Genomic DNA, 22,129 nt, shown 5'->3' with positions numbered 1-22,129 from the left:
GGACAGGTAGTAAATATTTTAGGCTTTGCAAGCCAAAAGGTAAAATCATGGCTATTATATAGATATTTACCAAAACAGAAAACAAAATTTTTTTAAACAAAGTTCAAAACTTTTATTCATAGGCACTGAAAGGTGAATTTTATGCAATTTTCATGTGTCATAAAATATTATTCTTCTGATTTGTTTCAACCACGTAGATATGTAAAAATCATTCTTAACATGCAGGCTGTACAAAGGCAAGTGGTGGACCAATTTTGGCTCATAGGCCATAGTTTGGTGATTCCTAGAATATTTATCAAGTGGCTAAAACGGTGGTTTTCTTTCACTTTTTAATTAAGATATTTGTTTTTTTAATTACTTTTATGATTTTGTACTACGTTTAAGATTTGAAAAAACAATAGAAGAATTGATTAATTACTCCGCGGAGCTTTCAAGTTCCTCCGTATTTCTGACCCCATCCTTCCTATTTAACTGAACTTCCCGTTGTTGTCAGCTGCCACTGAATAGGCCTCAACTCATGGCAACTCTGTGCACAACTGAACAAAATGCCATCCCCATGATCAGTTTCAGATCATACATTGTGATCTATGGTGTTTTCATTGGCTAATTTTTGGAAGTAGATTGGTCAGGCCTTTCTTCCTAATCTCAGTCCGGAAGCTCTGCTGAAACCTGTTCGGCATCATAGCAATATGTAAGTGTCCACTGACAGACGGGTGGTCCCGGTGCATGAGGTGCACTGGCTGGAAACGGAACCCAGGTCTCCAGCAAGGAAGGTGAGAATTCCACCACCGAACCACCACTGCCCTTTAATTTCCTGTTGTTGTTGTGTGCCACTGAGTCTATTCTGACTCATAGTGACCCTATAGGATGGAGTAGAACTGTCCCGTAAAGTTTCCTAGGCTGTAATCTTTACGGGAGCAGATCACCAGATTTTTTCTCCACGGAGCCAATGATGGGTTCTAACCACTGACCTTTCGGTTAGCAACTGATACTATTAGGAAGGCCTTCTCATTATTTGCCTAAACTTCTTATTTTACATCTTTGCTGCCTGGCAAAATCATACCATTATTTTAGGCTCATGTCCTATTTCCTAACTTCCTCCATCAAGCCTTCCATAACTACGGTAGTCGGGAAAAATCTTCAGTCCTCTGATAACATTTTGTCAATTTTGTGTGTGTTCAGTCTTGTCTTCCAATTAGCCTATATGCTCCTCACAGGCAGGGACCATATCAGAACCTTCCGTGCCCTCTGCAGAGCCCAGTGCACAATGAATTTCCACTTAGGCGTTCAGCAAATACTTGACAGCCATTTGATCACTCAATGCCTAAAAACAACTGTAGGCTATTCGGCCAACATTAGAACATCAGTGAATCAGAATTCCACTGACAGAAATTAGAAGGATAGAGATTTTTATCTCAGTGTATCAAAATATTTTTTTAATTTTTAGAACTGCCCAACAATAAAATATGCTGCCTCTTTAACAAATTTCCTGACACCGAAAAGTATTCAAAACACAAGTGTACGACCATCTGGCAGGGATTCTATAGAAGGAATTCCTGGATTATTTAGGTCAGACTAGATGGCTTCTAAAGTCTCTTCCCACTCCAGAATTTGTTACTCTGATTGACTCTACCCCAAGTATCTCATTTATTTGTTAAAATTAAATGTTTTAAAGTAACAAGGGAAACAAGTTCACAATCCAGATCATCAAAATCCCTACTTCTTTGACATTGTTTGAAAATCTTTGGGTACATTAAAGTTTTATTAATTAATCTGTTTTAAGCAGACGGTATATATATATATATTTTATAAATCACTAATACCGTGTAATCTAAACAAAAAGATCCCAGAGCAGTGAGAATTTTTTGCCCCTTGTTTACACAGCTCCCTGGGGATGTTTTTTTTTTTTTAATTATTTTTGTTGGTTTATTCTTTTAAAGAGGTTGTTGGATTGCTGGCACAAGGCTGTCTGAATGACCACATGTAAATCACAGCTACATTTATAGTTTGCTTATCCTAAATCTAGTTTCTAGAGCCTTCAGAATTTCTGGAAAAAAAAAAAAAAAAACCTGGATCCAAAAGAAGTTTAGAAACACTTATCCTACCACCTCTTCAGGGATAAAAAATATAACACCTGAACACTCAGCCACATGTAAAACACAGCTACAAAAAGCCAAAGGTTCAAGAATTACATGTCACTAGTTTTTCATCAAGCACTTACTAAATACCCACCAAGGGCAGACAGTGCTCTGAGTACCAGGACCAGACAGTAAGCAAAAGACCCAGGACCCTGACCTCGAGGACTTAGACTGGTCACCCTATGACGGGTAAGTTGTACAAAAGGAAAGAAACACAATGACTGGCTAGTAGTGTCTACTAAAGACCGGAGCTTTTTTTTTTATTCAAAGGCATAGAAATGGAAAACTAATAATAGGAGAGATAACAGACAAGAATGAAAAGCATAAGAGGAAAAGGAGAAAAAAGAGAAGAGTGAGAATCAGCTGTGGCAACAAGGGCATGTGGTGTTGAGTAGACACTCTGACAGAGAAGAAAGGGTGACAGAGACACCACCTGGGGGTTAATTAATGAACCTTCTGGAAAGCGATGGAGCACCTATTACATGTGCACACATAACCTCCCATGCTACATGTAATATCCTCTGCAACCTCATCATGTCACATGGATGGCCTAATTGAAGTGTTAGGTTGGTGGTTTGCTCATGAAGACGCTACATTACACTGAGGGCCAAAGTATATCACATTCGCTTATTCACGCAACTATCAGGTGCTGTCGACTCCCACTCGTGGCAAACCCATACGTGTCAGAGGAAAACTGTGCTCCACTGAGTTTCAATGGCTGACTTTTTAGAAGCAGATCACCTGGCTTTTCTCCCGAGGCACCTCTGAGTGGACTTGAACCTCCAGCCTTTCAGTTAGCAGCCAAGAGTGTTAACCATTTGCACCACCCAGGGACTTATTCATGCAACTAATACAGTAAAGCCTGCGAAAGCCAGAACCTGTGTAAGGTGGGAACCTGTCAGAGAAGGAAAACTCAAATATTTTCCTCTAATAGAGGGCGACAGAACAGTGGTAAGACTGCAACCTGTCAAAGGTGGAAAACTTGGGAGACCCAGAAAAACAAGGCAGTCCCATCGAGTTCCAACTCTCAGAGGCTTCCCTGCAGTTACTACCTATGTATCATGTGCAGGTACTGTGCTACGCAATGGGGATATAAAGAGACATGTTTTCTAACCCCATGGTGCCTTCACTTTAGCAAATTAACCGGCGTTCATAAAAATGAACAAGCGCTCTGTACTTCGATTTCCCAAACGCTTTATAAGGGTGTCATGACGTAAGTTCTAAGAAGCACACAGTATGCCCTCAGCTAATGTCACATTCCTTTTCATGCTCTCCTTGAGTCATTAAGAAAAGGCTCAGTCACATCCTAAGTCTTTCCGTCATAAAGACAAGTCAGTAAGTAATAACAATAGCATACAAGTATTGAGGGCTTACTCTGTACAGGCACTGAGCTAAGCACTTCAAATAGATTATTTCATTTAACCTTCCCAATGGCCTTATAAGATAGGGCCCATTTACTGGATATGGAAACTGAGGATTAGAGAGAAACTTGATCAGCATCCTAAGGCTAGTAAATAACAGAGCCAGAATTTGAACCTAAGCAGTCTAACTCCAAATGCAGAGCTCTTGACCACCAACTTTTGTTGTTGCTGGGTGCCCGTGATTCAGTTCCAACTCATTGCGACCCTACGTACAACAAAAGAAACGCTGCTTGGTCCTACAGCATCCTCATGATTGTTGTTACGCTTAAGCCCATTGTTGCAGCCACCGTGTCAATCCATCTTGTTCAGGGTCTTCCTCTTTTTCGCTGACCCTCCACCAACTTATCAGACAGTAAAATACTTACTTCTCTGCCTCCTTATTTTCAGAGGCTATCTTTATACCATGCAGAAACTGTTCAGTTTTTGCACATCAGAGAATGAGATGTTAAAACTTTGTTAATTAAAATTTTATTAACTTAAAAGGTCTTCTCTTCTAAAAAATTCAGTAAAAGCCATGTGCTAGGAATCCAAAACTATATTTGCCCAAGAAGACTGATATGAACTACAGGGGATATTTGCCAAAAGCATTTTTTTTTTCCTGAAATTATAGCAAGAGAACAAAATCAGTCAACTTACTGGCATTAACACAGATAAAATCTAAGGAATAGTCCTTTGGTCAGCAAAAGAACATTCTCAGGTGATGACTAAGAAAATGCTTTATATCTGGCTCTAAGAGACATATATATAAATAAAAAGTCCATTGCCCTCGAGTCAATTCCGACTCATAGTGACCCTATAGGACAGAGCAGAACTGGCCCATAGGGCTTCCAAGGAGTGGCTGGTGCATTTGAACTGTCAACCTTTCTGGTTAACAGCATAGCTCTTAACCACTACGCCACCAGGGTTTTAGTAGTCTGCATTATTGAATTATCCAGATAACTGATGTTTAGTCATTAAAGTTACTTTTACCGAAGTCTTTCTAAAAAATTACATATTTATATTCTTGTCTTCTTAAACAGAAAATATCATCTTCTTAAAGGTTTACAATAGGATTATGATCATATACGTCAGTAGTTGGAGCCCGGTGGTGCGCTGGTTAAGAGCTCAGCTGCTAACCAGAAGATCAGCAGTTTGAATTCACCAGCCAGTCCTCGGAAACCCGATGGAGCAGTTCTACTCTGTCCTATAGGGTCGCTATGAGTCAAACGGAGTCGACAGCAACAGGTTTGGTTTTTTTAACAATAGGCTGCAATTCAATTATCTTTGGATCAGGCAGGGAGGGTGTTACACTAAGTAGAGCTCTTTGTACCTACATTAAATGACCTCAAACTGCCAAGCCTTCCAGGTTTCCACGTCTGCTTTTTATATTTCTTTTTTTCCTATTCTAGGCTGTCTTCAGTTCTCATTGCTCTTTCTCTACTTCTAGTCTGCTGCCTTATTTTATACATGGTTGGCTTGCTGAGGATCTCAGGGTGGCTCTATGCATCGCCAGGGCTAAATGTGAAGGGTTTCCACCACCCCAACTTCACTCAGAGTTGTTTTTGTTCGTACTTTTTTTTTTTTTTTTAAGCTCACTTCCAGGTTCCAGGTAGTTGAGGTTGATGGAAGCCTACCTACCCTCCAATGAAATGTATAATTATCCTAAACTGACTTTATTAAAATCCAGAATGTGGATTTCTGAAGCAGTTTTATTTTATGTATCTAAGCAAATTAGGTACCATACTCTTTTAAAATTAAATATCAGTATATAATGGACCAGGAAGGAAAAAAAAAAGTACGATTCCTTTAAACAGTAAAATAGACTTGTATTCTCCCTTGAACACTTCCATCTACCTTTGGGGGAAGCCCTTCAAGTTTAGAATATTTTTTTAAATTACAAATTTAAGATCCACTGCTAAAGAAAAAGAACCTGACATTTGATGTAGTTTTCTCCTTATTCCTGCTGATTTTGGTCAATGAATAATTTATATATACATCCATATGTGAATATATATATATACACATATGGATGTATATGTATGTGTATGTGTGTGTGTGTGTGTATAAGCAATACTAAAAAAAACCCAAACCCATTGCCATCGAGTCAATTCCGACTCATAGTGACCCTATAGGACAGAGCAGAACTGCCCCATAGGGTTTCCAAGGACCGGCTGGTGGATTCGAACCACTGACCCCTCAGTTAGCAGCTGAACTCTTAACCATTTCACCACCAGGGCTCCATATAAGCAATAGTGGCATATAATATACGATATTATTGTTAATCCATATATTCACAGTGTTTGTAACCTGCCTGTCTCACTTATATTATGTTCCCGTTTCAATACGGCGCCCAACTCACCATGTTCTAGCTTTCTGACATTCCATTATTTTAAACTATCATCTTTTTATATTGTTCTTCCCCTACTGTTGAGCACTTACGTTGTTTTACTATTTTAAAAAGCACTACAATGAATATTCTCATATACATCACTCATTCTTCTGAATTAATCCTTTAGATCTTCATGTTATTATCCAATAATAATAAATAAATAAACAATCTAAGCGCAGTTAGGAAAGAGAAATAAAGGAAGAAAGGGAAAAAGAGAATAAGTTTAAGAGAAATGAGAGAAGAGTCTAGGACTACGTTTTCTCCTGAGAAGACTGTGTCTTGTATATAAAAAGTTGGTGATACTGAGATGCTCTCAGACCAAGGGAAGACTGGTTACAAGGACCTTCCTCCAGAGCCAACAAAGACAGAAAGCCTTCCCTTGGAGCTGACACCCTGAATTTGGACTTGCAGCCTACTGGACTGTGAGAGAATAAACTTCTCTTCATTAAAGCTAAAAAAAAAAAAAAAAAAAAAGTTGGTGATATCTGTTTTTCTGCATGTGGTGAGCAACACTATGACTCAGGCGAAGATGGGTCTTTTTTTTTCAATGTGATTTCACTTATTGCCTAGATATTCCAAATGTAGAGCAGAATCGGAGTTCAATGCTTTTTAGAACAACTCCCGTTATTTCAAGTTGAGATCTTCATTTTTTAGACTTGTTTAAATGTGGTTGGGTACTACAAAGAAATAGATTTATTAGCAAAAGCCTAGGGAAACTTTAAGCTTGGTGAAGGAAAAAAAAAAATCTTTCTTGTTCACTGTAATATCCCTAGTACCTAGCAGAGTCACAGGAACATAGAGGGTGTTCAATAAACATTTCCTGAAGGAAAAATGATATTATAGTATTAATACAACGATCAACATGCTCACCCATAAATAGAAATCTAACTATACATGCCCCTGGATTTCAGCCAGAGGGTCCAAGTTCTATCTGAAATTCATTGATAGAGAAGGTACTCCTTTCCCTGAAGAAATCACTCTCCCCTACTGTATAGTTTGGAAACCCTGGTGGCATAGTGGTTAAGTGCTATGGCTGCTAACCAAAAGGTCAGCAGTTTAAATCCACCACGTACTCCTTGGAAACCATATGGGGCAGTTCTACTTCATCCTATAGGGTCGCCTGTGAGTAGGAATCAACTCAACGGCAATGGGTTTGGTTTTTGTTTTTTTTTTTTTACCGTATAGCTTATTTACAGACGGAAAACTTTCAAAAGGTAACAGCGTGTAGTTCCTAAGGACTGTGCTTCAGAGCATTTGCTGGCTGGGCATTTAGGTCAAGGGGGAAAATAAAGGCTCTGACATTCTCTGATTATAGAGGAAATATAATAAATCCTTCTTATAAAAGAAAACATAAGATAAATGCATGAAGAAACAGCTGAATGTTTAAGAGAGGGATTACAATGTCTGAACCAAAAATTAGTTTGATATAGGTCAAAATTCATAAATGTGGACTAGTTTTTTATATTCCTCACTGAAAGAAGTCAGCCCTTAGAAAGGTAGTGGGGGTGAAAAAATGACCTGGGTGAATTTAAGTTTGTCTGTAAGAGCTACGTTCAGCTGCTAATCAAAAGGTCGGCAGTTCAAATCTACCAGCAGCTCCTTGGAAACCCTATGAGACAGTTCTACTCTGTCCGACAGGGTCGCTATGAGTCTGAATTGACTCGACAGCAACAGGTTTGAGTTTGGTTTGTGTTTTTGGTATAAGAGCTAAAGGAATCCCTGGATGGTGCAAATAGTTAAGCACTAAACTAACACCCAAAAAGTTGGCAGTTCAAGCCCACCCAGAGCCTCTTCAGAAGACAGTCCTGGCCATCTACTTCTGAAAGGTCACAGCCTTGAAAACCCTGTGCAGCAGGTCTACTCTGCACACGTGGAGTCGCCATGAGTCGGAATAGACTGAGGGCAGCTAACAACAACAACCAACAGAAAAGCTAAAGGCCAGGATAAGTGATAAGAAAAAATAAAAAGTTCCATAATTTTTGCAATTGCCAGAGCCTCTGTTATGGGTTAAATTGTGTCCCTCAAAAATACGTGTTGAGAAGAGGTTTTCTTTGTTACACTAATAAGGCCATATCAGTGCAGGGTGTACCTTAACCCTAATGACTTTTTGGATATAAAAAGAGCAGATTAGACGCAGAAAGAAGCAAGCAAGCAAAAAAGGGAAAGATAGACGTCATGTGGAGATTGCCAAGCAACCGAGGAACAGACGCTCAGAGACAAGGATTTTCCTCCAGGGCAGACAGAAAGAGAGCCTATCTCTAAAGCCAGTGCCCTGAATTTTAAAATCTAGCCCCTGGTGGCACAGTGGTTAAGAGCTATGGCTGCTAACCAAAAGGCTGGCAGTTCGAATCCACCATCCTCTCCTTGGAAACCCTGTAGGACAGTTCTACTCTGTCCTCTAGGGTTGCTACGAGTCAGAATCGATTCGACGGCAATGAGTTTGGTTTTTTTAGCCTCCTAAAAAAATTTGTGCTCGTTTAAGCCACCCACTTGGGATATTTTTGTTACAGCAGCACTAGGAAACTAAGACAGCCTCTATGACATTGCGACACAAAACCAAATATGCATTGTTTCAAATAGAAATGTAAGAAACATCTAGAACACAGGCAAAAATGTCTTTTCCCAACAAAATTATTCTCGTATTTGGAACTCTAGAGATCTCTAATTTTTATACGTCATATATGTGACAGATGAAGCAATATGGATTCTTATTTAAAATAATGAAGGTCTGGAAGAGTCTAAGCTGGGATTTGCAAGGGCATTAAAGAAAGGGACAGGAAAGCCATTAGAAGTCAGGCATCACTGGCACGAGACTGTAATGGAAGTCAAAACTGTGAACCAAGATGGGCTAACTTCTCTTAATTTAATCCAGTACCGTGCCCCTGATATAGCTCAGTAACACAGATACTAAGAAACATTATAAAGATTTCTCTGAAGGGGGCATTAGATCAGAGCTAACACGACCAGACACAGTAAACGCAGAGAAAACCATTTCAAACCCAAACATGAAACTAAACGAAAGTTAAGAGTCTTGCTTATTTTATGGATTTCTCCTACAGAAAATGTCAGACACAACATTAATGTTATAAAGCAGTGTTTGACTTACCACTGCCTACCTAAAATATCTAAATGGCGATGCTCTTCAATATTCTGGAACTATTTAAATACAAGTACTGAACCTTTTGTATTGTTCATATAGAAGTAAAAGGTTGGACCTATTCCCAATTGCAGTATTAACGCAACAATCAGCATGATAGCACATAAACAGAAATCTCACTACACATGCCACTGGATTTCAGCCTGAGGGTCCAAGTTCTAGCTGAAATTCAGTAATAACGGCAGAGAATAATCTGCACAGCTAAATACGTAGGGGGAAGCAGCAACTGTGGGCCCAGAAATCTTTCCCTATACTCCAAGTCGTCATCAAGGAATATAATGGCTCAGATTTCATAATGTTGGGAGTGACAAAAAGGCATGGACATCCCATATGGGTTTCTAAGTGGCACCCGCAAACAAAGATGGATTTTCAAAGCTCTATTCATCTCCTCATTTCCTTCTCTCCCCTCAGCCATGAGCACCAAACCCTAGAGCCACATTTCATTTTCAGTGAACACCCTGGGAACAGTCACCACTTTTTGCCAGAATTGGGCTCAAAAGAAAACACCATTCCCAAGTTAAACAGTTCAGTGCCCCAAGGAGATTTATCATAGAGATTTGTTTAATGAAAGTACGCCACTAATTATGATATGGAAAACTGCATTCTCTCTCTAGTTAAAAAAGAATACTACCTCTGATAGAGGAAGAAGGCAGCAATCTAGAATATCTACTATTAGTGAGAAATTAAAACGCTGTTCTTAGGAGGTTTGGTAATGAGAGAATTCTAAAGGATTTCCATAATTAAACCAATGATCAAACTTCACCATGATGCAAAGGTTCTAGTATCTGAACTCCAGGCAAGAAACAGACCAAGTTTATAACCAGTTACTAAAATACAACCCTGACCAGTAATAATTTTACCAACCTAGATATATCTTCCTTTCATTTAATGAAAAATAAGAAAATGCAACGTTCAGAATGGAAATGGTTCTCACAAAGAAGGCTCTTGCCTCTTTTGCAAATGGTCACCTTAGTCCGTGACTTGTTACTTAGATTTTACTTGGTGTTGGCAGAGATTACCACTAACTGGCAAAAGGAATAGAGAAGACGATGACAATATGGTGCCTGTATATGCAACCGCTACAGAGCCCAGTGTTTTGACATTGTTACCGAAACAAACTCAACTATTTACGAGAGCTAAGTTGAATCAAACAGTTGGCGTGGCAGAAAAACATCTGTTTCCGATGTCTTTTTGTCTAGAAAGTCACTAAAAAAAGGAGAAGGAAGTACAGCAATCACAAAAACACAAATACCTTCAAAAATCATAAATAGCACTGTCAAGTGGGATCAGATACCTACCACCTCCAACGTAACAACACCCAGTAGATTTGGCAAGCCAGGAGTCTCAGGCAACACATCACTGTGGACAGCTATCTCTTCTGTATAGGTTAATGCGTCCCTCTTAACACTCCCCCGCAAAATGCTTTAGTTCATTATTTTGAATAAAAAATCTTTCTAGAAAAAAGTACAAACTCTTTTGCCTTCTTAAATACAGTGGACAAAATTGAACTTCTTTCTCAATATCTAAAAAAAAAAGCAAACATCTGGATATCTAAAAAAAAAAAAACAACTACCAGCAGGTTGATTAAGACTCATAGTGACCACATGTGTTGCAGAGTAGAACTGTGCTCCACATGGTTTTTCAATGGCTGTGATCTTTCAGAACCAGATTGCCAGGGCTTTCTTTTGAGGTGCCTCTGGGTAGATTCGAACCACCCACCTTTTGGTTACTAGCCAAGCGCTTAACCTTTAAGCCACCCAGGCTACTCTTGATAACCAGATCATGAAAATTAGGCAGAGTATCATGTGGTCGTGTCTGCCAGTTTGTCGTACTTTGGGGGCTTGTGTGTTGCTGTGATGCTGGAAGTTATGCCACCGGTATTCAGATACCAGCAGGGTCACCCATGGAGGACAGGTTTCAGCTGAGCTTCCAGACTAAGACAGACTAGGAAGAAGGATCCGGCAGTCTACTTCTGAAAAGCCTTAGCCGGTGAAAACCTTATGAATAGCAGCGGGACATTATCTGATATAGTGCTGGAAGATGGGCCCCCAGGTTGGAAGGCACTCAAAAGATGACTGGGGAAGAGCTGCCTCCTAAAAGCAGAGTCGACCTTAGTGATGTGGATGGAGTAAAGCTTTCGGGACCTTCATTTGCTGATGTGGCACGACTCAAAATGAGAAGAAACAGCTGCAAACATCCATTAATAATCGGAACCTGGAATGTACAAAGTATGAATCTAGGAAAATTGGAAATCGTCAAAAATGAAATGGAACACATAAACATCGATATCCTAGGCATTAGTGAGCTGAAATGGACTGGTATTGGCCATTTTGAATCAGACAATCATATAGTCTACTATGCTGGGAATGACAACTCGAAGAGGAATGGTGTTGCATTCATCATCAAAAAGAACGTTTCAAGATCTATCCTGAACTACGACGCTGTCAGTGATAGGATTATATCCATACGCCTACAAGGAAGACCAGTTAATACGACTATTATTCAAATTTATGCACCAAACACTAGGGCCAAAGATGAAGAAATAGAAGATTTTTATCAGCTGCTGCAGTCTGAAATTGATTGAACATGCAATCAAGATGCATTGATAATTACTGGCAATTGGAATGCAAAAGTTGGAAACAAAGAAGGACCAGTAGTTGGAAAATATGGCCTTGGTGATAGAAACAATGCCGGAGATCGAATGATAGAATTTTGCAAGACCAACGACTTCTTCATTGAAAATACCTTCTTTCACCAACATAAATGGCGACTATACACATGGACCTCGCCAGATGGAACACACAGAAACCAAACTGACTACATCTGTGGAAAGAGACAATGAAAAAGCTCAACATCATTAGTCAGAACAAGGCCAGGGGCCGACTGTGGAACAGATCATCAATTGCTCATATGCAAGTTCAAGCTGAAACTGAAGAAAATCAGAGCAAGTCCACGAGAGCCAAAATATGACCTTGAGTATATCCTACCTGAATTTAGAAACCATCTGAAGAACAGATTTGACACTTTGAACACTAGTGACCGAAGACCAGACGAGTCGTGGAATGACATCGAGGACATCATCCATGAAGAAAGCAAGAGGTCACTGAAAAGACAGGAAAGAAAGAAAAGACCAAGGTGGATGTCAGAGGAGACTCTGAAACTTGCTCTTGAGGGCCGAGCAGCTAAAGCAAAAGGAAGAACTGATGAAGTAAAAGAACTGAACAGAAGATTTCAAAGGGCCTCTCGAGAAGACAAAGTAAAGTATTATAATGACATGTGCAAAGAGCTGGAGATGGAAAACCAAAAGGGAAGAACACGCTCGGTATTTCTCAAGCTGAAAGAACTGAAGAAAAAAATCAAGCCTCGAGTTGTAATAGTGAAGGATTCCATGGGGAAAATATTAAATGACGCAGGAAGCATCAAAAGAAGATGGAAGGAATACACAGAGTCATTATACCAAAAAGAATTAGTCGATATTAACCATTTCAAGAGGTGGCATATGATCAGGAACCGATGGTACTGAAGGAAGAAGTCCAAGCTGCTCTGAAGGCATTGGCGAAAAACAAGGCTCCAGGAACTGATGGAATATCAATTGAGATGTTTCAACAAACAGATGCAGTGATGGAGGTGCTCACTCGTCTATGCCAAGAAATATGGAAGACAGCTTCCTGGCCAATTGACTGGAAGAGATCCATATTTATTCCTATTTCCAAGAAAGGTGATCCAACCAAATGTGGAAATTATAGAACAATATCATTAATATCACACGCAACCAAAATTTTGCCAAAGATCATTCAAAAACGGGTGCAGCAGTATATCAACAGGGAACTGCCAGAAATTCAGGCTGGATTCAGAAGAGGACGTGGAACCAGGGATATCATTGTTGATGTCAGATGGATGCTGGCTGAAAGCAGAGAATACCAGAACGATGTTTACCTCTGTTTTCTTGACTATGCAAAGGCATTCGACTGTGTGGATCATAACAAATTATGGATAACATTGCAAAGAACAGGAATTCAGAACACTTAATTGTGCTCATGAGGAACCTTTACATAGATCAAGAAGCAGTTGTTCGGACAGGACAAGGGGACACTGATTGGTTTAAAGTCAGGAAAGGTGTGCGTCAGGGTTATACTCTTTCACCATACCTATTTAATCTGTATGATGAACAAATAATCCGAAAAGCTGGACTATATGAAGAAGAACGGGGCATCAGGATTGGAAGAAGACTCATTAACAACCTGCGTTATTCAGATGACACAACCTTGCTTGCTGAAAGTGAAGAGGACTTGAAGTACTTAACTAATGAAGATCAAAGACCACAGCTTTCAGTATGGACTACGCCTCAACATAAAACAAAAGTCCTTACAACTGGACCAATGGGCAACATTGTGATAAACAGAGAAAAGACTGAATGAAGTTGCCCAGGATTTCATTTTCCTTGGATCCACAATCAACAGCCATGGAAGCAGCAGTCAAGAAATCAAAAGACACATTGCATTGGGTAAATCTGCTGCAAAGGACCTCTTCAAAGTGTTGAAGAGCAAAGACATCACCCTGAAGACTAAGGTGCGCCTGACCCAAGCCGTGGTATTTTCAATCACATCATATGCATATGAAAGCTGGACAGTGAATAAGGAAGACCGAAGAAGAGTTGACGCCTTTGAATTGTAGTGTCGGCGAAGAATATTGAATATACCACAGACTGCCAAAAGAATGAACAAATCTGTCTTGGAAGAAGTGTGGCCAGAATGCTCCTTGGAGGCAAGGATGGCGAGACTGCATCTTACATACTTTGGACATGTTGTTAGGAGGGATCAGTCCCTGGAGAAGGACATCATGCTTGGCAGAGCACAGGGTCAGCGGAAAAGAGGAAGACCCTCAACAAGGTGGACTGACACAGTGGCTGCAACAGTGAGTTCAAGCATAACAACAGTTGTAAGGATGGCGCATGACAGGGCAGTGTTTCGTTCTGTTGTGTATAGGGTCGCTATGAGTCGGAACCAACTCGACGGCACCTAACAACAACAACAATCATGTGGTGGTCTACTGTCTCCCACCCCAGTTTATTCCAGGGACCAGCAGCATCAGTAACACCCAGGAACCTGTTAGAAATGCAAGTTCTGGGAGGATCCCCAAACTATTGAATCAGATAATCTTTGGGTAAAAAAAAAAAAAAAATCTTTGGGTAGGACCAAACAATTTGTGGTTTAACAAGCCCTCCAAGTGATTTTAACGCAGGTTACAGTTTAAGAACCAGTGTCACTAAATGGTTCTGAACTTCTGCGTTCTTAGAGCTTTCTCCCTGCTTTCTATGGGTTTTCCTTCTACTTGCTATTGTGTTACTATTTATTTCTTTCCACCAAGTAGCTGCCTCTATCAGTCTTTCCCCCTTCTAATTTGCTGTACATTATCTGCTAAAAACTCAGAAACCAGTTGATGCAGTTGTTAAAATCATGTGTAAAACAAAATACACAGGATCAAATGAGTAAAGAACTGCATAAAAAATGGAAAAGCACCCCCCTGAAGAAAATGCATAATTCTAGGACCTATATTTTGGATATCTATTTTGGCTATTTAGAAGTCTTTTCTGCTTACTTCCTTACTTGTAGAACACTTGTTTTTTAATTCCTGGTCAGGGGAGGTGGTTACTGAATAACTGAGTTCCAGCAGGTGAAACGTTTCTGTGGTTTACAAATGAGTCCCTGCAACATTCTTTACCATAACAATAATAACTATCATTTGTTAAATATTTTCTCTGTGCCAGGTACTATGCTAAGCATTTTATATATATTATTAAATTAGATCCTCACAACATGAAGGTGTTACTATCCCCATTCTAGATAAGGTAACTGGGGCACAGAGCTATTGAATAATCTGTAACACTACATTTTAGGGGGAAAATACATCCTATAAAGTAACCACACCTAGGATGACTGAAACCAAAATCAAACCAAGCCCACTGCTGTCAAGGCGATTCCGATTCATAGCCACCCTGTATGACAGGATAGTACTCCCCATACGGTTTTCCAAGGCTATAAATCTTTACAGAAGCAGATTGCCACATCTTTCTCCCGAGGAGCAGCTGGCGGGTTTGAACTGCCAACCTTTTGGTTAGCAGCCTAGCATTTAACCACTGCGCCATGAGGGCTTCTAGCAATGTGTTAACTAGGAGGAAAATATCCAGCTGCTTCACAGGGCACACTAGTGCCAGGGGAAGTGGAAGAAGCGTCTGGTGAGCCTTTTGTGGTTTGATGGGGGAAGCCATATAAGATGAAAAGTAAGGGGAACACAGTCATATCCAAAGTTTACCAAATTGGCGGCATAGAAAAGTGCTTTATAATGGGTTTTTGCTGAACTCTAAATCTTTCCATTGTTTATATAGCTGGGCTAGAGGTGGCTTTTCCCCTTCTCACATTTCAAGTGCTAGTTTGTTTGGCGGATTCCTCAGTGAACGGTAAGGGGTAGCCAAGGAGCTTGGGCCCGCTGGTTCTTCGCAGATCAGTAAGGAACAAAACTTGAGCCCTTTGACTGCTGTGGGCCTGGCCTTCTATGGAAGCTATTATTTGACAGTAGTGTGTCCTAATCAACTCAGATGTTTCATCAAGAGGCATACAACTTCCCTCCCTTTCTCCATATCAGGAAAACAATCACTTTCTCTCATTAACCTCATCCCTTTTCACCTTACCAAAAACTAAATTAAAGCAACCCTTTTTAGGTTTTGTTTCCCAAAGCTCTTTTCTAACTACTTCTGGAAGATTTTCTCAAGGTTCTTTTCAACTTGTTGGTATGACTCCACACTTCCAGTTTATGGAAACTGAAAATTCTTTCACCCAAAGCACCAAACAGAGCCCCTGAAACCCAAGGAACAAAAGAAAACAAAACCAGTGGCCATCAAGCTGACTTCGACTCCTGGCCACCCCATGTGCGTCAGAGCAGAGCTGTGTCCCACAGGGTTCTCACTGGCTGATGTTTCAGAAGTAAACCATCGGGGCTTTCTCTTTAGGTCTCTCCGCCTTGAACCTCCAACCTTTCAGTTAGCAGCTAAATGCATTAATATTAACCATTTGCACTATCCAGAGGCTCTGGAATCACAGAGATCACGTTTCCACCCACCACATCTGTCTGGACTGAGGTTGTCTTTCCGTTTCACTGACATGTAAAGGCACGCACAGGGTAGAACGCTCATTCGTGAATGTATCACCAGAGAGGTAAGGACTTCCTTTTTTATGGAGTTTGCCAGCAAAATTCAAAAGGCATTTTGTCAAGGGTACATATACGGAGGAGCCCTGGTGACACACTGGGTAAGAGCTATGGCTTCTAACCAAAAGGTTCGCAGTTCAAATCCACCCACTGCTCCTTGGAAACCCTATGGGACAAGTTCCACTCTGTCCTATAGGGATGCTATGAGTTGAAATCAACTCAACGGCAATGGGGTAACAGATTACATATACGAAGGTGAAGTATGAATTAAGTTGATGTTAAACACTCAGTTGTGTTTGGGCTTATGGTTTGCTTTTCCTTTCCCTTGTAAAATTCTATCAAGGGAAAATTTCCATCGGTCTTAAGTTTCTTTCCAACACATACTGGTAGTATTTACTTTATTGGGGTGGAACGAAAGGAAATATAATTATTACACACATCAGCTGGCTCTACTGATGATGTTATTTCGCATATAAAATGCAGCCAATTCCTCTGCCTTTGGAAATCAGAAGCAGACTTTCACCTACGGAGCTGTAACTTTTCAAACTCAATGTCTCTCGGCTTTACCATCATTAGGACCTTCTGAACTAAATTCAGTCCAGACAGTCTCTACTGATCTTCACAATTGGACTTGGAAAGCTAACAGAGTTCCTGTGAGAGTTTGGGCACTGGCTCATCAGTATTAAAATTTTTGAAACTGCTGACAAGCCCTGCCAGAAGTCTCTCCTAGCCCATACTGCAGACATAGATTTTACTCTCTCTTTAAAAAGTAATTGTCATGGGTTGAATTGTGTCCCCGCAAAATATCTGTCAACTTGGCTAGGCCATGATTCCCAGTATTCTGTGACTGTCCACCATTTTGTCTTCTGGACTTATTTTCCTGTGTTGTAAATCCTATCTATGATGTTGATGCGGTGGGATTAGTGGGATTTATGTTAATGAGGCAGGACTCAATCGACAAGATCAGGTTGTGTCTTAAATGAATCTCTTTTGAAATATAAAACAGAGAAGCGAGCAGAGAGACATGCGTGGACCTCGTACCACCAAGAAACAAGAGTCAAGAGAATAGTATGTTCTTTGGACCTGGGGTCTCTGCACTGAGAAGCTCATGGACCAAGTGCAGATTGAGAACAATGACCTTCCTCCAGAGCCAACAGGGAAGAGAAATCCTTTCCCTGGAGCTGATACCCTGAATCTGGACTTGTAGCATACTAGACTGTGAGAGAATAAACGTCTGTTTGTTGAAGCCACGCACTTGTGGCATTTCTGTTATAGCAGCGCTAGACGACTAAGGCAGTAATCTAACACGATATAGGTAGATATGAAGACAATGGTGACACAATGTGAAGTATATAACCTGCCACTGAACTGCACATGTAAAAACTGTTGAACAGGTATATGTTGTGTTGTACACATCCACCAAAAAGAAAACCCTATGGAGTACAGTTCTACTCTGACACATGGGGTCCCAAGGCGACGCTGAGTCTGCCCCAGAAACCAACAGCCACAGCTTAAAAGACTTAAAAAAACATAGCAACTAATTGCGATACATGGACCTTTACTTGGATCCTAATTGAAAGGAACAAACTGCAAAATGTTTATGGCATTTATGAGATAATTAGAAATTTAAAGACTGATCAGATATTGATAATACTAAAGAATTAGTATTTTAAACGTAGTGTATATAATTTTTAAGAGTCCTTATCTTTTTGGAGATATATTCTGAAATGTTTACAGATAAAATGATATATCTGGGGTTTGTATGAAAATAATGCAGAAGGGGAAGAACAACAACAAAAAAAAAACCCCACTGCTAGGAGATACAAATTAAACAAGATTGGCCAAAGTTTATAATGATTGAAAATGGTGTGTGTGTAAATATACACACATATACATTTATGTATACATATCTACACATAAAACCCCTTGCCATCGAGTCAACCCTGACTCATAGCAACCCTATAGGACAGAGTTGAACTGCCCCATAGGGTTTCCAAGGAGCGCCTGGTGGACTAGAACTGCCAACCTTTTGGTTAACAGATGTAGCTCTTAACCACTATACCACCAGGGTTTCCTTATCTACACATATACGTTCATATACACAAAACACCAAAACCCAGTGCTGTCGAGTCGATTCCGACTCATAGTGACCCCACGGGACAGAGTAGAACTGCCCCATAGAGTTTCCAAGGGGCGCCTGGCGGATTCGAACTGCCAGTCCTTTGGTTAGCAGCCGTAGCACTTAACCACTACACCACCAGGGTTCCCCATATATACTTAGTTATTCATATTCATACACACACACACAGTAAAATCAACAAAAGCTGGAACCTGAGCAAGATGGAAACCCATCAGGGAAGGAAAACTCAAATATCTGCCACTAAAATGAGCAATAGAAAAGTGGTAAGCTGCACACTGTCAAAAGCAGAAAACTTCTGAGACCCAGAAAAATAAGGCAGTCCCATCGCGTTCCAGCTCTCACAGGTTTCACTATATAACCCCGGAGGCCAGCCCAGAAGCTGCCGCGGAAAGTCACGGACTGATGCGGTCTACAAGTGCAGACACTTGGCGGACAGTGCCAGAACCGCCCCAGGTTCACCCGTGCTGCCAGCTTCCTCCTCCTTTCAGACGTGTTCAGGCCTTCTGAATTTCTAGCAGCCTACAAGGCTGAGCTTTAAGGAAAAGTATAAAGTATGAATTCCAAAGAAGCAGTTAGGCAAATAAATGTATGATTTTAATTGAATTCTAACTGCCTTTAACTTAGGCAAGGATCACCACGTAAGAGAACTGTGAGAAGTGTTCCCACTAAAACATCACCTTCCCGGCTAAAGAAAAAAACAATTTTTTTTTCTTTTCTGAGATATCCCATTCAACTTAAGTCTTGATTAGTATCGCTTTGAGCCCAATATTTTTAGATCAGTGCCAAGAGAGGAACCACAAATCTTTTCATCCAATCATTCAGACACAGAATGAAGGGGAATTTATACAACAGAGGCTATTTTTAGTGCCAAGGATTTCCAGCTGGGACACTACAGAAATCTTGTATATAAACTTACATGAGCAACCTCAACAACCATATTCACAAATGAATCCCTGCATGATACATTTTGGCATGTAATTTTCCTCCATTATCAAGACTTTCTGAAATATTTTCCCTAGTTTGGAAACCCAGGAAAGTAATCAGCTAAACAGGATATGGGGAGGCCCAGGTGGAAGCCCTGGTGGTAGAGTGGTTAAGAGCTATTGGCTGCTAACCAAAAGGTCAGCAGTTTGAATCCACCAGGCGCTCCTTGGAAACTCTATGGGGCAGTTCTACTCTGTCCTATAGGGTCCCTGTGAGTCGGAATCGACTCGACAGCAGTGGGTTGGGTGGTTAAGAGCTACTGCTGTTAACCATAAGGTCGGCAATTCAAATCCACCAGCTGCTCCTTGGAAACCCTATGGAGCAGTTCTACTCTGTCCTACAGAGTCACTGTGAGTTGGAATCGTCTCAACGACAATAAGTGGGTTGGTTGGTTGGTAAACAGGATATCATTAAACGTTACAACCCCATGGGACCACTCAGGACAGGATTTTAGAAGTGTGGTGGGTGGGGGGAGAGGGAGTGAATGAGAATATAAATAAGAAAGATAAAAAAAAGCAGAGATGAAAAAGAGATCCGAGGCTCACAGGAAAAGTTTAATTTTCTTTACTGCTCAGGGACATGGCTCGAGCCCAGTTATCAAAATGGCCAAGAGTAAGCCCACAGCAAGCACGTTCTTACCAATTTCACAGTCTGACCAGTCCAACTTTCAGAACTTCTCATCCCCCTTGTTTATATTCTAAAAAGAATTCTGAAAGAACAATGGGAAACCAAAAGAAGGGTAACTTTGAGAAAAATCCGCCTTTGTAAGTAGCTTAAATAACCATATAATCAATACGTGATTTTATCAGCTTCAATTTGACAGAAGAAAAAGATTCCTCACCTTGATTATGGCAACTTCGAAATGCTTCCACCCTCTGGAAGGCAGGCAAAACGTGAAGACCTTTTCTCGTGACAAGGCTTTACTACAGAGTGTCTGACTCTTCAGCAGTGGAAATCAGACTTCTGAAAATCAGGGTACAGATGAAATCTGCGTGGCAAATCTAGAGGTGTGAGACTAAGAAGGAGCAGGGATGGCATTCTGTAGCAGAGGACTGACGGAGGAGAACACATAGAAAAAGCATCCTACGGACAAAGATCAAACTGAAGTTGTTTTAAAAAACCCAAACTGAAAATGTTAGGTGCCATCGAGTCAATTCTGGACTTTCAAAAGGGCAAAACATTCTAATGAGAGAAAAGCAGGATTCATATAGGTTAAAATAAGATTATCTGTAGGTTAAAATTTACTTAGGTTTTTTTTTTACTTAGGTTTTAATATTTACAGGATTCCTTTCCTAGGCATTTATTTTAACATTAATTTATGCAATTCATACAACACATATTTCTGACTCATAGCAATCCCATGTGACACGGTAGAACTGGCCCACAGGGTTTTCTAGGCTGTAATCTTTACAGGAGCAGATCACCAAGTCTTTCTCTCATGGAGAGGCTGGGTGGGTTCAAACCGCCAACTTTCTGGCTAGTAGATGAACGCCACCAGGGCTCCTTAAACTAAAAATGAGTTACTCTAAATTCTGTGAGGACAGGAACAATGTCTGCCTTGCTCACCAATGCATTTCTGATAGCCAGTACTGGATTCAGCATTTTTTTTAACCCTGGTGGCATAGTGGCTAAGCGCTACGGCTCCTAACCAAAGGGTCGGCAATTCGAATTCCACCAGGTGCTCCTTGGAAACTCTATGGGGCAGTTTTAATCTGTCCTACAGGGTCGCTATGAGTTGGAATCAACTCGACGGCACTGGGTTTGGTGTTTTTTGGGGTTCAGAAATATGTGTTGTACGAATTGTGTCAATTAATGTTAAAATAAATGCCTGGGAAAGGAACCAAGTAAATTTTAACCTACTCACAATCTTATTTTAAGCTGTATTTAATCCTGTTTTTCCATTATAAAAATGTTTCACCCTTTTGAAAGTAAACTCATTTTTTTAGTTCACTGATGAAGATCATCAGAATAAATTAGAACACACTCTAGAGAAACAAACAAACAAAAAAAAAGCCAAGCTTCAAAACTGAAGGCAGAAGCCACAAAAACAAGCAAACAAACTAGTACAGCTTCTTCACAACTGGCACCCAAGAATCAAAGTGAAATTGCCCTTTGCTTAGCAAAGCCCAAATTAGAATCATGAAAATAAATCCTGGAAATAAAAATGGCTCCTATGTGACAAGGAACAGCTTTGAAAGCCTCAACCAAGAGTATGCAAATGTCTTCAAATAAGCCACTGGACAGGGAAGGATACCACCTAAAGCAACTTCTTCATACTTTAGCTTGTTATCTTTAATCAACCTTGACTGAACCTTGCACACACACAAATGGGTTTTTCCCCTCTTCTTATGATCAAGGCAGCGGTCACTTAAAAATCATTAGGAAGTGCCTCCTTCCCTCTCCAAGCAGAAGAGGAACAACCTCCTTCACGCCAATAACCCCACAGGAGTGGCCTTGCCAGCAAGATGGGCACCCGGCTGCTGCGTCTTTATGGAGATTGCCAAACTTCTGACAACAGGTAACAACAGCCTGCCAGGGTTCAAACAGGAAGGCAGCATTTTTCGACTCCAAACTCCAGCGTCAGAAATCACTTGCCCAACTCTCGTCTTCTGTAGCCCCCTTTGTCTGTCAGCTCCTATGGGTTCATACTGTGCCCTGTCATTGCTGGTGAGGACAAGACCAACTGGCAGTTTCTCAACAGCTGTCTAAAAGCTGCCA

At 40.5% G+C, this 22,129-nt stretch overlaps 1 protein-coding gene across 6 annotated transcripts in view; it reads right to left on the bottom strand.

The window, feature by feature from the left end:
* The window catches only part of MAML3 (mastermind like transcriptional coactivator 3), a 518,845-nt gene that overhangs the window by 388,927 nt on the left and 107,789 nt on the right, over positions 1-22,129 (bottom strand). The window contains exons 2-3 of one of the 6 annotated variants that reach the window (XM_064285302.1): positions 20,253-20,374; positions 20,051-20,120 (exon numbers count right to left, since the gene is read on the bottom strand). The exons of 4 other annotated variants lie outside the window; for them this stretch is intronic. In XM_064285302.1, coding sequence (XP_064141372.1) covers positions 20,051-20,092 — 42 coding nt within the window. In that variant the 5' untranslated portion in view covers positions 20,093-20,120; positions 20,253-20,374. Of the gene's footprint in view, positions 1-20,050; positions 20,375-22,129 lie in introns of all 6 variants that reach the window. One more of the 6 variants, XM_023548698.2, reaches the window with a different exon arrangement.

This window comes from Loxodonta africana, chromosome 5, assembly GCF_030014295.1.
Source record: "Loxodonta africana isolate mLoxAfr1 chromosome 5, mLoxAfr1.hap2, whole genome shotgun sequence".
Taxonomy (NCBI): Eukaryota; Metazoa; Chordata; class Mammalia; order Proboscidea; family Elephantidae; genus Loxodonta; species Loxodonta africana.
The sequence above is the reverse complement of the archived record's forward strand: the minus strand, read 5'-3'. Positions and strand labels throughout refer to the sequence as shown.